Source organism: Eschscholzia californica, unplaced genomic scaffold, assembly GCF_041429995.1.
Source record: "Eschscholzia californica isolate CP2 unplaced genomic scaffold, dmEscCali1.0.p SCAF_6, whole genome shotgun sequence".
Lineage (NCBI taxonomy): Eukaryota > Viridiplantae > Streptophyta > Magnoliopsida > Ranunculales > Papaveraceae > Eschscholzia > Eschscholzia californica.
In genome coordinates, this window is record NW_028238483.1 from 24,238,013 (window position 1) to 24,256,494 (window position 18,482).

General features: G+C 37.8%; 5 protein-coding genes and 1 non-coding gene across 6 annotated transcripts; 4 read left to right on the forward strand and 2 right to left on the reverse strand.

The window, feature by feature from the left end:
* Window positions 1–1,051: 1,051 nt before the first annotated feature.
* On the reverse strand, window positions 1,052–1,124 carry TRNAK-UUU (transfer RNA lysine (anticodon UUU)). Its single transcript has one exon. It is a non-coding gene; the product is annotated as a tRNA-Lys (tRNA).
* LOC147532752 (cytochrome b-c1 complex subunit Rieske-4, mitochondrial-like) lies at window positions 1,117–4,080 on the forward strand. Its single transcript, XM_086646689.1, has 2 exons — window positions 1,117–1,522; window positions 3,177–4,080. Exons 1-2 carry the CDS (start codon window positions 1,345–1,347, stop codon window positions 3,818–3,820), a joined length of 822 nt encoding a protein of 273 aa, XP_086502815.1. The 5' UTR covers window positions 1,117–1,344; the 3' UTR covers window positions 3,821–4,080.
* Window positions 4,081–5,052: 972 nt separating this feature from the next.
* LOC147532753 (putative beta-1,4-xylosyltransferase IRX10) lies at window positions 5,053–9,240 on the forward strand. The gene is made up of 4 exons (XM_086646690.1): window positions 5,053–5,806; window positions 7,042–7,430; window positions 7,753–7,994; window positions 8,475–9,240. The coding sequence occupies exons 1-4, from the start codon at window positions 5,704–5,706 to the stop codon at window positions 8,986–8,988; spliced, it is 1,248 nt and encodes a 415-aa protein (XP_086502816.1). The 5' UTR covers window positions 5,053–5,703; the 3' UTR covers window positions 8,989–9,240.
* Window positions 9,241–11,167: 1,927 nt separating this feature from the next.
* Window positions 11,168–15,000, forward strand: TRA2 (Aldolase-type TIM barrel family protein). Its single transcript, XM_086646691.1, has 7 exons — window positions 11,168–11,686; window positions 12,441–12,612; window positions 12,773–12,822; window positions 13,189–13,489; window positions 13,893–14,081; window positions 14,184–14,366; window positions 14,515–15,000. The coding sequence occupies exons 1-7, from the start codon at window positions 11,514–11,516 to the stop codon at window positions 14,758–14,760; spliced, it is 1,314 nt and encodes a 437-aa protein (XP_086502817.1). The 5' UTR covers window positions 11,168–11,513; the 3' UTR covers window positions 14,761–15,000.
* Window positions 14,972–17,172, reverse strand: CCB1 (cofactor assembly of complex C). Its single transcript, XM_086646692.1, has 4 exons — window positions 16,083–17,172; window positions 15,829–15,962; window positions 15,578–15,730; window positions 14,972–15,410 (listed from the first exon to the last, which is right to left on the reverse strand). Exons 1-4 carry the CDS (start codon window positions 16,434–16,436, stop codon window positions 15,224–15,226), a joined length of 828 nt encoding a protein of 275 aa, XP_086502818.1. The 5' UTR covers window positions 16,437–17,172; the 3' UTR covers window positions 14,972–15,223.
* LOC147532756 (Rubredoxin-like superfamily protein) lies at window positions 17,080–18,419 on the forward strand. The gene is made up of 4 exons (XM_086646695.1): window positions 17,080–17,600; window positions 17,684–17,742; window positions 17,912–18,029; window positions 18,157–18,419. Exons 1-4 carry the CDS (start codon window positions 17,329–17,331, stop codon window positions 18,233–18,235), a joined length of 528 nt encoding a protein of 175 aa, XP_086502821.1. The 5' UTR covers window positions 17,080–17,328; the 3' UTR covers window positions 18,236–18,419.
* The last annotated feature ends 63 nt before the right edge of the window (window positions 18,420–18,482 follow it).

The window sequence follows — 18,482 nt, forward strand, 5'->3', positions numbered from 1 at the left end:
TGGACCAAGAATATTGGATGAAAACAGTCATGAAACTCCCTCATTTATGATTTCATCAAATATATTGTGGGAATTGGTTGCTAATGATAAATGGTTATCTTAACTGCTTTTGCTTCTATTATTCTTGGTGCGCTTCGTTTTCTTTAACCTAAATTTACCTATTTCTATGATTCTCGATTACCTATGTAAATTTGATTAGGGTTTAAGAAATTTGGGGAAGAGCTTATTAGGTTAGTGGGAATACCCATTAGAGTGAACTTATGAAAGGTTAATCTGTTAATTGTAAAGTTTACTCCTTTTGAATCTCAAAAGTGAAGGATAGAGAGAGAGAGAGAGAGAGAGAGAGGGGAGAGGAAAAAAAAAAATGAGAAGATGGATTAGGGGGGAAAACAATGACAATGCTAATTTTTGGACCTAAAATAAATATGTCTCGTAAGTCAAATTTTATTAACCAAAGTCTTTATGCCCCGGCGATTTTTGTTTATTCGTGAAAGCCGCGGTAAAAAACTAAACCTAGATGCAAAATTTTTACTCCTAAATCTGTTGGCACCTCATCACTGAGGTTGGCCACCACCAAATTTTTCATAGATGGAGGAAGTTTAAAACAAATGGTGGACACATGTTCAAACACTGCAAAATCGATTCTAATACATGAATCAGTCTCTAAAGAAGTATAGCTTGTCATATTTCTAGGTTAGGCGTTTTAGTATTGACCTGGACCGTTGATAGTGTCTGTCCTCTTGAGATTTCTCGATACGTCATTTCTAAGAACTTAGTTGAGTTTTGCTTTACAGGAGATTTAAAGAAAACTCCAAAAGTCTTAAGGTGGCACTCCGAGTTAAGATCGAGTGTCATATTGGAGATGCTCTAAACAGAAGAGGTGTAAAGATATGAAGTAATCGAAAGAAGTGTTTTCAATTCTGCAACCTACCTGCCAGAGACTTAACAGTTTGAGACAAAATGGCTAGGGTCGTTCTTTGGTTAGTGGTGCGGTGGTGCCTATAGACAAATGGGTGCAAAACCTAAAACTTCATAATAAAAAAACTAAAAACGCCGTCTGTGGGAATCGAACCCACGACCACACGGTTAAAAGCCGTGCGCTCTACCAGCTGAGCTAAGACGGCTCATGCTTGTCTATTCGCATGTATTTTATTTAACAGTTAAAGTACACACGAGGAGCTTAAAAATTCGTTCTGATTTACATGTTTTTCTCCCACAATTTCTGTCTACCGAGTGATTTCTTCTGTTCCATCGATTTGGGAAAGAGAACTGGGGGGGTGGAGGAACATATACAAAGATAACCCTAAAAAAAAAAAAACATCTGAAGAAGAATTAGGAACGAAGATGTTGAGAATTGCAGGAAGAAGACTCTCTTCTCTTTCATGGAGGCAAACTCAGATTACCTCTTCCATCGTCTCTCCGAATCTACTCACCGGCGACGTCTCCTCCTCTGATGAATCCAAATCTCTCATCCCTCACCATCGATTCTCCTCCCCATATGCCTATTTTGGTCCGATCCGAGGTTAGGGTTTTCTTTATATCTCTTACCCTTTTCATTTCGTCTTTGTTGATTTCGAGTTTCGTCTCGCCCATCCCTTTTTTGCCCCTTAAATCATAAAAGATGTTTAGGGGCAAGTGTTCTTTATTGTTGAATATCAGCCAAGTGTTCTTCAATATTCATTCCATATATTAGGTATGATTGATTTGTAATTACTGTGTTAAGTTACTGGTTCCCATTTGATTTAGTATCCATCTCTTGAGTTATGTTATAAACAACAAGGTCTTGAACGATGATGATGTTGGTACCTGAAAAATGTTGATTTACATGACTTGTCTTGTTATTAGGCATACTTTTGGAGATGTTGATGTTTGAAAATATTGTTTTTTTATTTCATTTTGGGGCATTTTAGGAGTTGGGTTTCTAATCTATCTATCTCAATGTCATTATCTTGTAATATGAGGATGCTAGCGATGAGTTCGCCTGAAAGATATTGATTTCATAAGAGGTCTTGGGCTCTTGGTTGCTATTTGATGTTGAGTCCAACTTTTTTATATTGTGATTTGTAATTAAGGATCGAAATGAGTGGAACTCAGATAATATACCACTGTCTCCAAAATAAGGTTTAGGTCCAGCAGGTCTAGCACTGAATTCATGACCCATTAGAGAAGAAATATGGATATTATGATTCGACAAAAGTATTGACTCAAATTAACATTCTCGGAAAATGAGGTTTTAAACATTGTATGAAAGTCTAGGAGTAGGGAGAAAAGATAATCTTAGAACACAACAAGCATGACAGAATTGGAGTAAGAGGAAAAGATAAACTTTGTATGATTGTATCAATATTTAGGTTATTATTGATCTCTGTATAAGAACTTCGAAGAAGAAATATGGATATTGATACGATAGGGGGTCTCCTTTCCTCCTCGAGGAGTCAAATTAACATTCTGCTAAAATGAGGTTCTTAAACTTTGTATGAAAGTTCAGGATTAGGAAGAGTGGAAGACAAGATAATTTTAGAACACAACGAGCATGAAAGAATTGGAGTTTAAAGAAAAGATAAACATTGTATGAAAACCAAGGTTATTTTTACCTCATATTTGAAATTTGAAGGGTATGTTTGTGCTTTGAATGCACAGTGTTTCGAAGTGGTTAGGAGTAGCCGCGTAGGAAGAAATTTCTTATCTTAGTAATGCCCCAAATGGGATATCAGGAACGTGAATCATGTTGGTAGTGACGAAGGTACGAAGATTATTGTGTCATTGACCTCAACATTTGAAGGGTATGTTTGTGCCATGTATGCACAATAGTTTTTTGAAGTTATGTGTGTTTGAACTTTGAAGGTAAGGTGCTATCACTTAAAGTAATTAGTATTAATATGTTAGACATTCTCTGCAGTTCATTGGATGTAGAGAACATTCTGTGTGTTCGTAGAGAGATAATATTCTGAATAGTTTCTAGAAAAATGAATCGTCAAACATTTACAGATTTGTACGACATATGGGTCTATTACTGGATTGTCCCCTTTGAATTGATTCCACCTTTCTCCCTCGTGTATTTGCTTTGGTGAAATGGTGTTTATTTGCCTGTCATTATTGGTTAGTTTTTTCTTATCTGCATCATCCAGTATGTAATGTGGTTCCTTGTTTGTTAACTTGTCGATTTCATGGATTAGGTTTTGCCTCGGACTCTCTGACTCCAAGGCCTGATACGGGTATGACCCCAGACATCCCCGCAACAGTGGCAGCTATGAAGAACCCAACCTCGAAGATTGTGTATGATGATCACAACCATGAACGATTCCCACCCGGAGATCCCAGCAAGCGGGCATTTGCTTACTTTGTTTTAACAGGTGGAAGGTTCGTCTATGCTTCCTTGATTCGTTTACTGGTCCTGAAGTTTGTTCTGAGTATGTCTGCCAGTAAGGATGTACTTGCCTTAGCCTCCCTTGAGGTTGACCTATCAAGCATCGAACCGGGTAGCACTGTGACTGTCAAGTGGCGTGGGAAGCCTGTCTTCATCAGGCGTCGAACTGATGAGGATGTCAATCTGGCGAATAGTGTCGATTTGGGATCCCTCCGTGACCCACAACAGGATTCAGAGAGGGTTAAAAACCCAGAATGGCTCATCGTTGTTGGAGTATGTACTCATCTTGGTTGCATCCCTCTTCCTAATGCTGGAGACTTTGGTGGGTGGTTTTGCCCGTGCCACGGATCCCATTATGACATTTCTGGCAGGATTCGTAAAGGCCCTGCACCATACAACTTGGAGGTACCAACTTACAGCTTCTTGGAAGATAACAAGCTATTGATTGGTTAAGTAATCTTCAGAGTTGGCTCTTTCTTGGTCGATCCGATAATTTTCTTTTTCATAAGTGAAATATAAAGACCTGATGTTGCAAGAACTTCCTTGACACTCTTATTTTATCTTTTTACGTTTATCTAGTTCGGAGGTGTCGTATTTAACTTGGATAATTGAAGCATGAGCAGTTGTTTTGTGGCTCTGGATTAAGAAATAATGCAGGTTAAAATTGTTGTAGAACCCATGCTTAATTATTCCTTCTTGTTTTGGTTTTAAAACATGAAGGGTCATGTCCTGGTTTTGAATTCCATTCAATTGCTGTCTGCCAGTTAATTCAAAATCACTTGGAATTTTGTATTGAATACTAAAATAAGTTTGGTAGTTCAATTTTTCATAAATAAACTATTAGTTTGTTAGCACAATTATGTGCAACAAACTATTTTGTCTTAAAATATGAAGGGTTGTTGCACCAAAATTTGGTCTCTATAGGACCAAATGAGTGGAATGTTATTTGGCAAAGATTATGTTTTTCGAATTTCAAATGGACCTCTGTTGATGCAAAAAAGCCAATCAATATCTTTGCACGATCCACCAGCCTTTGCTGCGATGGTTAGACACCCGTCTTAAGTCCATGAGTAACTACTAAAGTAGATCATAGTCGAATTCGCTTACAACTATTTGGCCCGGTCCCTTTAGAAGCACCCTTTTGCACGTTGCGTTTGACAACGTCAACTTATTTGTGCACGTTGTGAGATGGTAAACCCACGAGAAGATAAAAACTCAACATTTACGCCGTTGATAACCCATTAACCCTCGATAGAATAAATAAAAGTAACAACCTTCAACTTGTATGACACGATCGAACCAGACATGTGCAGGTAGCTCCACCGCGTTATCTGTCATTGAAGCACGAGAGATATGTAGTTCTCAGTTAAAAATGTTTACTAGAGAAGATGGATTTATTGACCAATTAGGAGCATCTCCGATGCAAAACTCAAATTGAAAAACTCAAAGTGTTACATAGGATTTTTTGAGTGTTCTGTAAAAAACTCTCTCCAATGCAACACTCAATTTGAATCTCAAAATTATGTGACATCATTTAATGTTGAGATATCTCAAGAAGAAATTCAATATTTGAGATTTCTTTCTAGGATCTCAACTCACCACTCAATATTAAAAGCAAATCTATCCATCTAAGAAATGACACCTAAGTTATTTTTAAGTTTTTAGAGTGTTGAATTAAAGATGTATTTTGAATTGAAGATCTCAATATTGACTTCGACGAAAGAGAAACTCAATTGAGTCCTGACACATAGAACAATTTGAGTTTTGCATCGGAGATGCTCTAGGTCGTAACATCCCATTAACACTCAACTCATACTTAGTTGTGAATTAAGAAAGTTTAGTGGCAACCCCTTAATATCTTGTCTTTAACACTAGAAGAATTTGCCCTTAATTTGTAGGTATAGAAGTAGAGAAGGTGGGTGGGGGGGGGGTTTTGTTTAGTGAAATGTACTTGTCATCGAACTTCCCCTATAATTAATTAAACTTCTTAATTTGTAGTCACATCTTTCTTCTTTATTTTTATACCATTTTCTCCAAATCTCTTCTTCCTTGTTTCTTTAAAGTAAATTCTCCCTCTCTCTCTCTCTCTCTCTCTCTCTCTCTCTATGTCTCTCTCGATCAGTACCTGAAACCTATATTTCTTCTTCTTCTTCCCTTTCACAACAAAAAAATTAATCCCTAAGCAATCTCTCTCAACTACCAACCTCAACGACGTTCCAGCTATTCACTCTTGACTATAAAACTTTTATTCATCTTCATTGATTAACAATTTCAAGAGATCAATCTTTGATTCTTTTGAGATTTCTATGTGATTCTCTATTTCAATAGGATTAAAGATGAAGCTTTCTATTTGGTTCCCCCTTCTTGTTCTTCTCTCTTTTGTCGTTTGGGGAATTGGTGCTGAAAAACTCGATCAGACTCATACAGAACGGATTTCAGGTTCGATTTTTTTCCCCATCTCTTTTGGGGTTTTCCTTAATAACTGTAATTTCAGAGTTCATTTTGGATCTATTGGTATCTTAATGTGAAATTGGAAGCTCAATTTTTTCCTGGGTTTGTGATTTTTTTTTGTGGTTACCGTTAATTGTAATTTCTAGGTCTTTTTATCAAGTCTGTGGGTAGTTTGTTGTCTAACGATTTGTAGAGTGATATGTGAGAGTATGGGCTCAATTGAGAGTTTTTGTTGGTGATTATTGACTGACTAATTATTGGTTTCTTTAGCTTCATTTGTATACTTAGCTTTTACAGATACAGGATTGATTCATTCAGTTACAATATTGTCACTCTATGTTAATTAAGCCTATAAGATTTCCAAATGTTATGTCAATCATTTAGGATCGAAACTCCCTCATTGTAAAGTAGATTTGATAAATGATTTGGTAAACCAAGTTGAGCCAGAATTGCCTATTTTGGTGTTTTTTTTTTTTATTGAGAAAGGCAGAATATTAGTAAAAAGGCTCGAAACGAAGAATGAATACAATTAAGAATAAAAGAAACGACCGGGAGACACTAAAATGGACGCCTTACTAAAGGAATGCGTCTGAGTTAGTCATAAATACATGGAAATTATAGCTCATTGATAGCCCATACAAAGATGCTAAAGTTGATCTTGACAATGATATCTTCTAATGAGTCTCTACGGTTTCCGGAAGTTCTGGTGTTCCGTTACTTCCGGAGTAACCAAACTATGACAAAGAAGGTAAGTTCCAAAACAGCCTTTTGCAACGTTGACCCTCAAACGCATCTCCAAGACAAGAGGTTCTCCAGCATGGACTGTTTCTATAATTGTTTTAGCGAGTGAGTTAGATCTAGGTCTCTGAAAGTTGTTAAACTGATATGATGTTTCAAACATGTTAGAATTAGAATTTAGATGTTTGCTGCGTCACTGTGTTTTTATTAATTCTTCCATAAAACACGTAATATCAGATCTTATTGATAAATCTACTCATCGTATTAAGCATTTAAACCAACAATTGATTTTAGTTTCTACATCTGGTCGTAATATATTCTTCAAGATTTTCTTATGATTTTCATAAGATGATGAGGTTTGTAGTTTTGTCATCACTTTCCAACTATGAAGGTCCATAATTTTATAATGTGTTTAAAATACACTTAGAAGCTTCCGTTGTCAAGTACTGAGTTAAATTAATTATTATGCTTTAAATTTGCTGCAGGGAGTGCTGGTGATGTCTTAGAAGATGATCCTGTAGGAAGACTAAAGGTGTTTGTTTATGAGCTTCCAAGCAAATACAACAAAAAGATCCTGCAGAAGGACCAAAGGTGCCTCACCCACATGTTTGCTGCTGAGATCTTCATGCATCGGTTTCTGATGTCTAGTGCTGTCCGAACCCTCAATCCTGAAGAAGCGGATTGGTTCTATACACCTGTATACACTACCTGTGACCTGACACCGAATGGACTACCTCTACCTTTCAAATCTCCAAGAATGATGAGAAGTGCAATTCAGCTAATCTCCTCAAACTGGCCTTATTGGAATCGGACGGAAGGGGCAGATCACTTCTTTGTTGTTCCCCATGACTTCGGAGCCTGCTTTCATTATCAAGTAAGAAAATTTCTATTTATGTGCCTATCTGCCTAGAGGAGCTCTTGTTTCTAGATTAAGAAAGAGAAGCCATACTCCCTGCGTCAAACAGATGGTTGGGAGCTACCGAGTATATACCATATATCAGATTTTTAGGGGTACTTCCACCCTGTTACATTTGTATCAAATATTATACGCGTCCTACCATCTATGCCTATCATCTGGCGGAGTGGGTAATGTTAGCTTGTGCATATTGCAAATATGGCAATTGGGAAGTGTCCTCCACTGTGATTGCCTCTTCTTCGCTGTAACTCACTGGTGGTATATTCTTGTTCATGTGTAGGAAGAGAAAGCAATTGAACGTGGAATTCTTCCCATGCTCCAGCGTGCAACATTGGTTCAGACTTTTGGACAGCAGAATCATGTCTGTTTGAAAGGGGGTTCGATCACCATTCCACCATATGCTCCTCCACAGAAAATGCAAGCCCACTTGATCCCTCCAGATGTTCCTCGGTCCATATTTGTTTACTTTCGAGGTTTGTTCTATGACGTTGGAAATGATCCAGAAGGTGGCTATTACGCAAGGTACACTTACTAAACTGACAAAGTTACCAAAATATTACATGCACCTAATCTAAGCCATCTTCTGAAAATGAGGGTTAATTCACCTTGGTACAGTACTTCCTTCCATATTTAGAGAAGAAAACAAGCTTACAGTTAGACCTCTGGTCAACATTAATACTTACAATCTCTTTTGCGGGATCCGTGGGATTTGAATCCCGTAGTTTAATTGCTGCATATAATTTAGCTATGCCACCCTATTCCATCTTTAGGATCCACCTGGTAGGTAGCTGGCTTTCCTTAATCTGCTTGTGAGTGATATATTCTTGTACACAAATTTATGTCACAACCGATGTCATCGGAATCTACCGAAAGTTTCTGTAAATGTTTCTCCTTGTTATTTTTTGTCTAGATTTTTTTTTTGTAAATTACGTCAAGTTGTTGATTTCACGTGTTCGAATCTCAGAAATGTTAATCATCTAACTTGTCTATTTTAATAAACAGAGGTGCAAGAGCAGCGGTTTGGGAGAACTTCAAGAACAACCCACTCTTTGACATCTCAACAGAGCATCCTACAACATATTACGAAGACATGCAGCGAGCTGTTTTCTGTTTATGTCCTCTTGGATGGGCCCCGTGGAGTCCTCGGTTGGTCGAAGGGGTAATTTTTGGCTGCATTCCTGTTATCATAGCAGACGACATTGTCTTACCATTTGCAGATGCAATTCCTTGGGAGGAAATCGGAGTATTTGTAGCAGAGAAAGATGTTCCTAACTTGGATACGATTCTGACATCTATCCCGCCAGAGGTAATATTGAGGAAGCAGAGATTACTTGCCAATCCATCAATGAAGCAAGCAATGTTGTTCCCACAACCAGCACAACCAGGAGATGCTTTCCATCAGATACTTAATGGGCTTGCTCGTAAATTGCCGCACGATAAGAGTGTTTTCTTGAGCCCTGGTCAGAAGATATTGAACTGGACTGCTGGACCCGTTGGAGATCTGAAACCTTGGTAATAGCTGCAGCAAATTCCTTAGTCTCTCAACTTCTTTCTTCTCCTTTTTGTTGTTGTTTCTGATGAACTAGCTTGCCCTGGATTCGTGAGGTTGGTACCGTCGCAGTTATGGGGCTGACCTGTTGTATGAGAAAAATCTGTATATCTTGATTTTGTAGAGAATGGTTGTTAGTTCATTGCTGGGTCGAATCGGGTAGAAGTTGGTATGAAACTGCAACTTATGTCATAAACAAGCATATACATTTTACTGGTATCTTGTCATTGCAATTCTCAATCTAGTTTTGTTAAGGGATAAATATGAGTTAGAAAAAGGAAACCTAGTTTAAACCAGCAAAGAGAAGGGATTTACAAATCCAATTAAGGATTAATTTAAGGTAGTGCTGCAGGGACAGGGTCAGTGACTCAGTGTGGAGCATCTAGGTCATTGTTAGCTTTCTTTAATATTGTCCTGTCTTGTCTGGTGAAGCTAAAGCCCAAAAGACAATATAATAACATATTCGTATAAAAAATAATAAAAGGTACATAATCAACTAGATAGATCATCACAACCGGAGGCGGGAGAAAAGATGAATACAAGGGGCGCGACTCTTGGACGTTTTAAGAGTCGAACCCTCAATCCAATGACCTCTTTTACTTCATTTTGGTGGTCTCTGCAATTGTTCAATGGAGATGAATTTGTTAGGGTGACACCCTTAGAGTTCTAAGTGGAGTTGGCCTGTACACTTACACCTTCAAATGAGAGAGTGTGGGTGGAGGTTTGGAGTGGGGTGGGTTTAACCTAATTCACCGCCTACCCTCCTGCAATGCTCGAAGTATCAACAGTTATCGATGTTGTCTCTGCTTTATATCCAAACCTAAGTCTAAGGGTACAGAGTTTTGTTCCTAGCCAAGTGACTCGTTTTTCGTGATACTTGGGGTTGAGTGTGAAAAACGAAGACGATATAGATAACTGCTAAGGCTTGAGACGTCCTATATGGTATCATAACCGAGGCGCCTCATGGCCGAGAGTTTGGGAAAGAGTCGGAGCTTGGACTATATGTGTAAGCTCAAGTTAAGTAAGTGTCGAGGTCTTTTGGATGGACTCGTGGAGTCTTTACCAAAAACAAATCTCGTACTCGTAGACTTAGGTGGGAGTGGCAAAAGCAGAGACAGTATCAATCAGTGATAACGTTGGGGCGTCACAATGATATCAAAATCGAGGACGACTCATCTTCCAAGGTAGGAGGGACTGTGATAGTCTGACATGCTTGGAGAATTGTCTGAAACTAGGTTATATGTGCGTTCTCAAACTTATTATGCGTCGAGGCCATTTGTATAGACTCATGGAGTCTACGTAAAGATCGAAACTCCATACCCATAAACTTAGACTTTGATTGTCAAAACAGGCCATCTGGATAGACTCATGGGGCATTATAGTATAACTGTACCACCAGCCCCTTCATCTGGACTTACCAAAGTTAGAACCAGGATTTGGTGAAGCTTCAATCAAATGTGCTTCTCTTGAAAGGAGTTGACATTTCCCATTTCATTGGTCTTGACAATGAAATGATCCAAAAGTTACAACTTGAATTTGTCAAGCTCCATCGTCCATCATGTCGCATGCTTTCTTAAGTCTCTACTTCCCCGTCCCCTGTTAAGTATCGATTACTAATTTATAATATTATATAGTACATATTTGTATAGCTGGGTCAGTTTTGTATGAGCGATTTTCAAAAATCCCAAACCGGAGTCAAATCGATATCGGTTGATCACCTTTTCAGTCGAGCGCGTCAAACGTTGTTTGGTTCAGACCTAACACGATACAGTGCGGTTCGCTCTGATAAATTTGGTTGACCGTTATTCACTCCTGACTATTATGATTTTGAAAGATTAATTATCATGGTCTCTTGAATTCGCTTGTGGCGCAGATTCAAATGTACTTTATGTATTTATTTCATTCTAATTTATGTAATTTATGTAATTATCATGGTCTCCTGTCTTACATACACATTTCATTGAGAAAAACTAGATACAATATTAACAAACATTGAAAGATTGTTTTGTCGTGCAATAAATTTCTCATACAACCGAAAATGATAATTTTTGATAAGAAAGAAATAACTTCTCGTAAATCCACCCAAACCAAACTTTCTAAAATGTCAATTTTTTTTTAAAGAAAAAACAGGTTAAAATTGGAAGTAAAGTTTGTTTCTAAATGGTTAAATTTTATCCTTATCCAACATATAGTCATCCGATTGTAATATTCAAAAAATTACACCTATTTGTAGCCGAAAATAGTACTAGTAGTATTTGAACAAGGGCGTATTTGGTCATAATTCAACCGTGAGATCCGTGAGTCGCCAGAATATAAAAAGCGTCCATCCGGCGAAATTACGTTTCGCACTCCCCCGCCTACCAACCCAAACCCACCCACCACCTCTACCAAATATTTCCACCTTTTTTATACAGTCAAACTTAAAACCCTATAAACTCTTCTTCTCTCTCTCTAAAATTATTCATTCCTCTCTTTCTCTCTCTAATCTCTTCATGGCTTCCATATCTCAGCTCTCATGCCCTAGCTTCACATCATCACCATCAACTAATTTGAGATCCTTTGAACCAAAAGTTTCAATTGCTTTTCATTCAAACTCCATCATCAACAGAGGTTTCTCCATTTCCAACTTGTCTCTTCGAAGATCTGCCAATAAAACCTCTTTGATGTAAGTTTCACTTCCTTCTTTCTCTTTTTATCTTCAATTTGGCCTTTCTTGTTGTCGTTGATCTTCTGTAAGTCCATCCAGAATCGAGATCCTCTTATTTTATTGTGATGTTCTTATTTGATTTCCTTGATGAGAAATGTTTAATCAGATTATGTTATATTTATATTATGATCATGATCTTCTCTAAGAGTAGTAATACTTATGGCAAAGAAAAAAAAAAATGAAATTGATTTTTGTATTTGAATTCGTATTGTCATGATCCATTATGGAGCATCAGTGCATGCAGCTTAGCCAGTTTGTTCTTTGGCTCAAGATCCAAACTTTTGGAGAAAAATACTCTTTTACCATGTTTTTCATTTTGGTTTTTGGTTGATGATCTTATTTAGTTTGGTCAGCTTGATAGGTTAAGGAAATAGCATAATATAGAGGAAGAATTGGGTGAGGTTGTGGTAGTTTGGGTTTCCCCTGTTAGAGGAATATTTGGGTCATTGGGTATGTAGATCAAGTAGCTTCCCAAACGAATCGGTACCGGTTGGTCGATCGACCAATATTTGTGTAGCATGGGTTGATAGAACCATGAAATTTGTGGGTTATGAACTGTGAATGAACGATACAAGTTAGAACCAATTAAACTGTCTGTTTTTTAAATAGTATGACAATCTTTAATGACTTATTTTTTTAATTCAAATAATTTAGGTGATTGGTGTTGTTGATCTAAAATTTTCTCATTTTGTCCGACTACGTTATGTTGCAGTGTTAAATCCTCCATAGTTGATGGAAACGGGGCCCAAACAAAGCGAACTACTCTCCATGATCTTTACGAGAAGCAAGGACAGAGTCCCTGGTATGATAACCTCTGCAGACCTGTAACAGATTTGCTACCGTTGATTGAGAGTGGAGTTAGAGGCGTCACTAGCAACCCAGCGGTAATTCAGAGTCTTCTCTTTGGAAATTAACAGTATATGTGGCATCTGTTTCTCTCATCTAAGCTTCATTTGTTTTGTGGACAATAATATACAAAGTGTTTGTGGTTTAGATATATTATTTGGGATCTTACTCAACTCTCTTTTTCGTACCTAATTGCAGATATTCCAGAAAGCAATATCAACATCAAGTGCTTACAATGACCAGTTCAGGTATTTCCAACATTGAGTTGTATAATTAATACTGTTATACCTTATATGCTATTCAGATAGTAGTGATATATGTATTAGATGGGTTTCTCGCTAGTTCTAGAAATTTTAACTTAATGCGGTCATTCTCCTAAACAAGTAAAAATACAGCAAGCTTATTAGGGTAATTCATCTCCCTCCCATCCCTTTTGATGGAAAGAGAAGGTTATTTATCTACACTCCACCTCCCTTTGTTTCTTTCACAAAAGTTTCTTTTCTACTCGATCTATCAGAAAGAGGGTCATGGTGAATAATGATGTTTATAGCTGCTAACCTTTTCAAGTAGGCGTTTCTTACATGTTTGTGAAATTAATCACGTAAGTTGCGCAGGGAGCTTGTTAAAGCGGGAAAAAGCATTGAAGACGCATATTGGGAACTTGTGATAAAGGATATCCAAGATGCTTGCAAGCTTTTTGAGCATATCTATGATGAAACAGATGCTAGTGATGGCTATGTTTCAGTTGAAGTGTCCCCTCGACTTGCTCATGATACAGAAGGAACTGTAGAGGCTGCAAAATGGCTCCATTCAGTTGTTAAGCGTTCCAATGTTTACATCAAAATCCCAGCAACTGCCGATTGCATTCCATCCATCAGGGATGTTATTTCACTTGGCATAAGTGTCAACGTTACTGTAAGTTCATACAGACATATTATATGTACTTGGTCTTTTCAGTAATTTAGTTGACCAGTAGATGAATTCTGTTAGATTCATGTCATTTACTCCTAAATCTTATGTACTTATGTAGGACCTCTGTGACATCCAACCATTGAATCTGTCATTGGTCTACTGTCCTCTGAAGAAACAAATTGTTAAACTAGGGGCCTAGGTTAGGGTTAGTGTCAAATCATTTTGACTCATCTGTTGTCACATACCTACTCAAATCATTAATATCTATAGTTTGCATCATCATGAAAAGTTCTTTCCTCTTGATGATATTTCTGTACTGAAACTTGTTTCATTTATGCTACAGATTGCCATAGAGCATCTTCATTTATGCGTCTCTTAATTACTGCCTCTCTCTTGTACTTTGCAGCTCATATTCTCCCTTTCTAGATATGAAGCAGTAATTGATGCTTACCTGGACGGTCTCGAGGCCTCTGGGTTGAGTGACCTCTCTAAGGTTACCAGTGTCGCATCCTTTTTTGTTAGTCGTGTCGACACCCTTGTTGACAAGATGCTTGAGAAGATTGGAACTCCGGAAGCTCTAAACCTTCGAGGGAAGGTAAGTGAGATACATATCTATCAAATATCACATAAAATATGCAGGCATAAAAATCTTGATATGCGCCAAAATCTTATTGTTTTGCACTTTGAATTATTATAGGCTGCAGTGGCTCAAGCTGCACTAGCATACAAACTATACCAGAAGAAATTCTCTGGGCCTCGATGGGAGGCTCTAGTCAAGAAAGGAGCCAAGAAGCAGAGGTTGCTTTGGGCCTCAACCAGTGTCAAGAATCCAGCCTATTCAGACACCCTTTATGTAGCTCCTCTGATCGGACCCGATACGGTAAGCCGCCTTCTCGTTTTCTCGTATTCAATGGACCAATTTCTCATTTATGGACAGTTATGCTGTTCTCTTCTCCTTTCAACAGTTTTTGGCTAGAATAATAGGATTGTTTATGAAATAGAGTTTGTTAACCTGTTATTTGTTACAGGTCTCAACCATGCCTGACCAAGCTCTGCAAGCATTCGTTGATCACGGTATTGTCTTAAGAACAATCGACCAAAACGTTTCAGAAGCTGAAGGTATTTACAGTGCACTTGAGAAACTAGGAATTGATTGGAACGAAGTCGGAACTCAGCTTGAAGTGGAAGGAGTAGACTCTTTCATGAAGAGTTTCGACAGTCTTCTCGTTACCCTGGCAGAGAAGGCAAGCTCCCTCAATTTGGTTAGCCTGTAAGCTTCGCATTTCATGTTAAAGATGCCAAACTGACTTGAAAATAAAGCAGGTTGCTGTTTGTTTGTTTGTTAAAATCGAACATATAGTACAAGTGATGATTTGCCAATCGAGTTTATTTGTGTTATGCTGAATTTATACTTCGATTAGGTTTGAAATTGTGATCATATCTATGTAGTAATGTTAGATTTGGTTTGCTTCAAAAGCTTGTTAGTTGGAATAAATATCTGTTACTTTCATAAACATCTGTTAACTATATACTTTCCTCAGTATCAGAGTAAGAATATCTGAATATTTAGTACAAGAAATTGACGATACAACTCAAAATTGTACTGAATATAGAACATTTTCGAAGGTAGAAGAAGGTACTCATCTCTTTTCTTTCTTTTTTCATTTCTTCGATCCTTGTAGTGAGCAAAATTCGATTATTAATTGGTATCAAGCAATGAACAAATCTTGAAATATACTAGGTCTCGAAGATGCCTTTGACATACACCATTCCCTTCTCGTTAAGCTGAAGCTCCTTCCTCATAAGCTCAACTTGTTGGTCATCGCCTTGGACGATGATCTCAGAGAGAGTTCCATCTTCTGACACCATCATCTTCACTTTTATCTGTTCTTTTCTCGATGCTTTCTTCCAATAATACGCTCCTCTGCATTATATATTTTTTTGAAATAGAGTCCATCCGAATTAGTGCTTCAGTCTAGTTATATAAAAACAAACATTCTGAAATCTGACTCGAGTTAATTTAGATCTCGAGTCAACTTTGATAATTGACTTAAATAAAAAAGCAGAAGAACGAGTTTTTGGTTCACTTACGCCAAGGGGCTCAAGATGGTAAGGTAATACCATTTATCACCAACATCAGGAACTGTAATTGTAAGAACAAGAGCCACACTTCCCAAGCTAATGCATGTACAGAAAGTTAATAATGCAGCTTGACCTCTGTTTGGAACCATTTCCCCTTCAAACCTTCAATCATTCAAAAGACAAAGTTATAACAGACTAGAGTTGGAATCTTACTATTTCAAAAAAAGAAACACAGAATGAAGAGAGAGAGAAAGACGTACGTAATGGTCTCGCCTCTATCGGATACCACAAAGTTATTGCGAGTGAAGAAAGAGAGTATCTCTCCGGCAACTTGACTTGGCCCTTTCTTTTTCATCTCATCTTCTTCTCCTCCAACAAATGTCTTCTTTACCACCTGCACCAAAATTAATCGAGAGTTTCGAACTCATTGAGTAAAAAACCAAATTGAAACGTACCCAGAAGTGATAATAACAAAATGAGTAATTATATAAGAAAACAAATGGGGAGAATTTACCTTGGATTTGACAGAGCGTTTGATAAGGGACCATACTCCAGGCACAGAGATGACAAAGAGGCCAAGAGAAGTGTAATAGCTAGCTAAAGAATAGCCTGTCTCTGCTGCAAGAGAGAACAATGAAGGATGGTTTGGGAGGAGAACATTATCAACAAGTTCAGAAGACGAGGAGAGCAGTAGTGGTTCTTGAAGGAGGTCGGAGAAGCGAACCTGAACGAGCCTTTTGGTGGGTTTAATGGATGGGGTGGATTGGAGCCATGGTTGTTGTTGTTGATGGGTTGCTTCCTGTCTACTGGTTTTGAGAGAGGGGGAGGAGAAAAGTGGAGAAGAAAGAAGGAACTTTATTGCAGCCATTGGTTGGACAGGGTGAGAGAAGAAGACCAACAAAGATAAAGTTATGATTCCCAAACTCTAATAATTTCATTTCTCTTGTGGGTTTTGAAAATTTTATCATGGACATCTTATTTACACGAAACTACCCCTAAATGCCTCTTATCTTCTTTTGTTTTTTTTCCATCATCTGGATCGTTGAATGGGCGGTTAAATTTTGTCCATCGATGTTCATGGGGTTTGCCTCGTCATTTTTTAATATATTAATTGTCTATTAAACGATATGCCTAATCGAAAATGTTTTGTTTTTCTTAGTCCAACTCTGAAGTAATATTGATATGCGAAATTTGAACTATTTATTTTAACAACTCATTACTTGAGTGATTAGCTATTGAGTTACTATTTTAGAAAATTTGACGGATATCAATACTTTTTTTTTTTGAAATAGAACGTTCATTCGAACCTGAGACTTCAGGGTTTTTCGAGTTTATGTCTAGCACTTTCAACAACTTGGGCAACAAAGTATTGACGTACCCTTATTGACCTTTAGTCTGGAACTTGTCTAAATATAACTTATCAGACTAATTGTTGGGTTGCTTAGCCATTTCCTGATCACTTAGGGGCAATTTCTTGTGATAAAGGAACTTGTGATGTGTGGAGTCCCACCAAACAAAAAAGTGTAGTGAGAGAGAGGGATAGGCGTGTGTGGGGAGGAAGAGAGCCACGCTGTCACATAATTTGCTAAGTAAGAAGAGGGTATTTCAGCTTCTTCTTTTGCTACTTGCCATAATCTCTCTTATCTTCTCATTGCTTCTCATCCTCATATTATGTCTCAAAACATAACATTCAAGAAAAAGAAAACACAGTAGTTTCCCACACAAGGGAAATAGAGAGAAATTAGTGAAGAAAGAGCAGAATGGCCCTTCAAGCAACTGCAGCATCATCAAGGCTCAAACCCACCATCACTGTCTCATCAACCTCTCCTTCTCTTCTAACGGTGAATGGTAATCATGCCGGTCTACGACAACCTTCAGATCGCTTCGCCCTCAAATCATCATTCTTTTCTTCATCTCTTCAGCTCTCTTTGCTTTCTCCTCCTAACCAACCGCCACAGGCTAAAACAGTTCTAGCACCTAAGTTCTCCATGCGTGTCACTTCCAAGCAATCCTACATTTGCCGTGACTGCGGGTCATCTCTATCTCTATCATGTTTCATTTACATCCCTATGTGTTCTTGGATGTTACTAAATCGTAATACCATTCTGCAAACAGGTATATTTACAAAGACAGGACACCATTTGAGAAGCAACCTGATAAGTATTTCTGTCCTGGTAAATTTAGTTAACTCTCCCATGAATTGTTTAAGCTAGTTTGTAAATTTTACAACTAAACTGTCAGACATGTGCTTCCTATGAAAGTCATGAATTCCGCTCAAATTACAAAAGAAAAGGGTAACGATAAATATAATAACTTAGACAACTTGTTTTAATGTTTTTGCAGTATGTGGTGCTCCGAAACGAAGGTTCAGAGCTTATGAACCACAGGTGAGTAAGAATGCAAATGATACAGACCTTCGAAAAGCCAGGAAAGCACAGCTACAGAAAGACGAGGCAATCGGGTAACTACATTTTCCTAACTCCGAGATTTTCAACTATGGGTGATATATTTTCTTCTAAATTTTTATTGTCAGATGGATGTAATTATGTATTCACCATTACCTGACTTTCTTCGAACATTCTGTGCAGTCGAGCTTTGCCTATAGGCATCGCAGTCGGAGTTGCAGCATTGGCCGGCTTATACTTCTACCTCAACAGTGCTTTCTAAAAATCCTGATAGCAAAGACAAGAAGTGATCACTGAGAGTTGTTTTTTTTCCTTTTCCATTTTTTCTGTTGTTTCTGCTTCTTCCTGTCATACTATGGCTGGTTGTGAGTTAATAGAACAAAATTCTTCTCTGTAAGACTATTTATATCTTCATTATTAAGAGATAAACCTCTGTTTATATTCAAGTGGTGAATCGGTGTTCGGACAAAAGTATTGAAATCGAAAGAGTTAGAGTTTGTGTGCTTACT

Bases quoted from the DNA above. Each gene is read 5' to 3' on its own strand.
- TRA2 (XM_086646691.1), top strand. From the start codon at position 11,514: ATGGCTTCCATATCTCAGCTCTCATGCCCTAGCTTCACATCATCACCA. The intron at 12,823-13,188 runs GTATTTCCAACA...TAAGTTGCGCAG, and splicing joins GCTTACAATGACCAGTTCAG to GGAGCTTGTTAAAGCGGGAA. The intron at 14,367-14,514 runs GTAAGCCGCCTT...TATTTGTTACAG, and splicing joins CTCTGATCGGACCCGATACG to GTCTCAACCATGCCTGACCA.
- CCB1 (XM_086646692.1), bottom strand. From the start codon at position 16,436: ATGGCTGCAATAAAGTTCCTTCTTTCTTCTCCACTTTTCTCCTCCCCC. The intron at 15,963-16,082 runs GTAAATTCTCCC...ATTTTGGTGCAG, and splicing joins AACGCTCTGTCAAATCCAAG to GTGGTAAAGAAGACATTTGT. The intron at 15,731-15,828 runs GTACGTCTTTCT...GAATGATTGAAG, and splicing joins GATAGAGGCGAGACCATTAC to GTTTGAAGGGGAAATGGTTC.
- LOC147532753 (XM_086646690.1), top strand. From the start codon at position 5,704: ATGAAGCTTTCTATTTGGTTCCCCCTTCTTGTTCTTCTCTCTTTTGTC. The intron at 7,431-7,752 runs GTAAGAAAATTT...GTTCATGTGTAG, and splicing joins GAGCCTGCTTTCATTATCAA to GAAGAGAAAGCAATTGAACG. The intron at 7,995-8,474 runs GTACACTTACTA...TTTAATAAACAG, and splicing joins GAAGGTGGCTATTACGCAAG to AGGTGCAAGAGCAGCGGTTT.
- LOC147532756 (XM_086646695.1), top strand. From the start codon at position 17,329: ATGGCCCTTCAAGCAACTGCAGCATCATCAAGGCTCAAACCCACCATC. The intron at 17,743-17,911 runs GTAAATTTAGTT...ATGTTTTTGCAG, and splicing joins TGATAAGTATTTCTGTCCTG to TATGTGGTGCTCCGAAACGA. The intron at 18,030-18,156 runs GTAACTACATTT...CATTCTGTGCAG, and splicing joins CAGAAAGACGAGGCAATCGG to TCGAGCTTTGCCTATAGGCA.
- LOC147532752 (XM_086646689.1), top strand. From the start codon at position 1,345: ATGTTGAGAATTGCAGGAAGAAGACTCTCTTCTCTTTCATGGAGGCAA. The intron at 1,523-3,176 runs GTTAGGGTTTTC...TTCATGGATTAG, and splicing joins CTATTTTGGTCCGATCCGAG to GTTTTGCCTCGGACTCTCTG.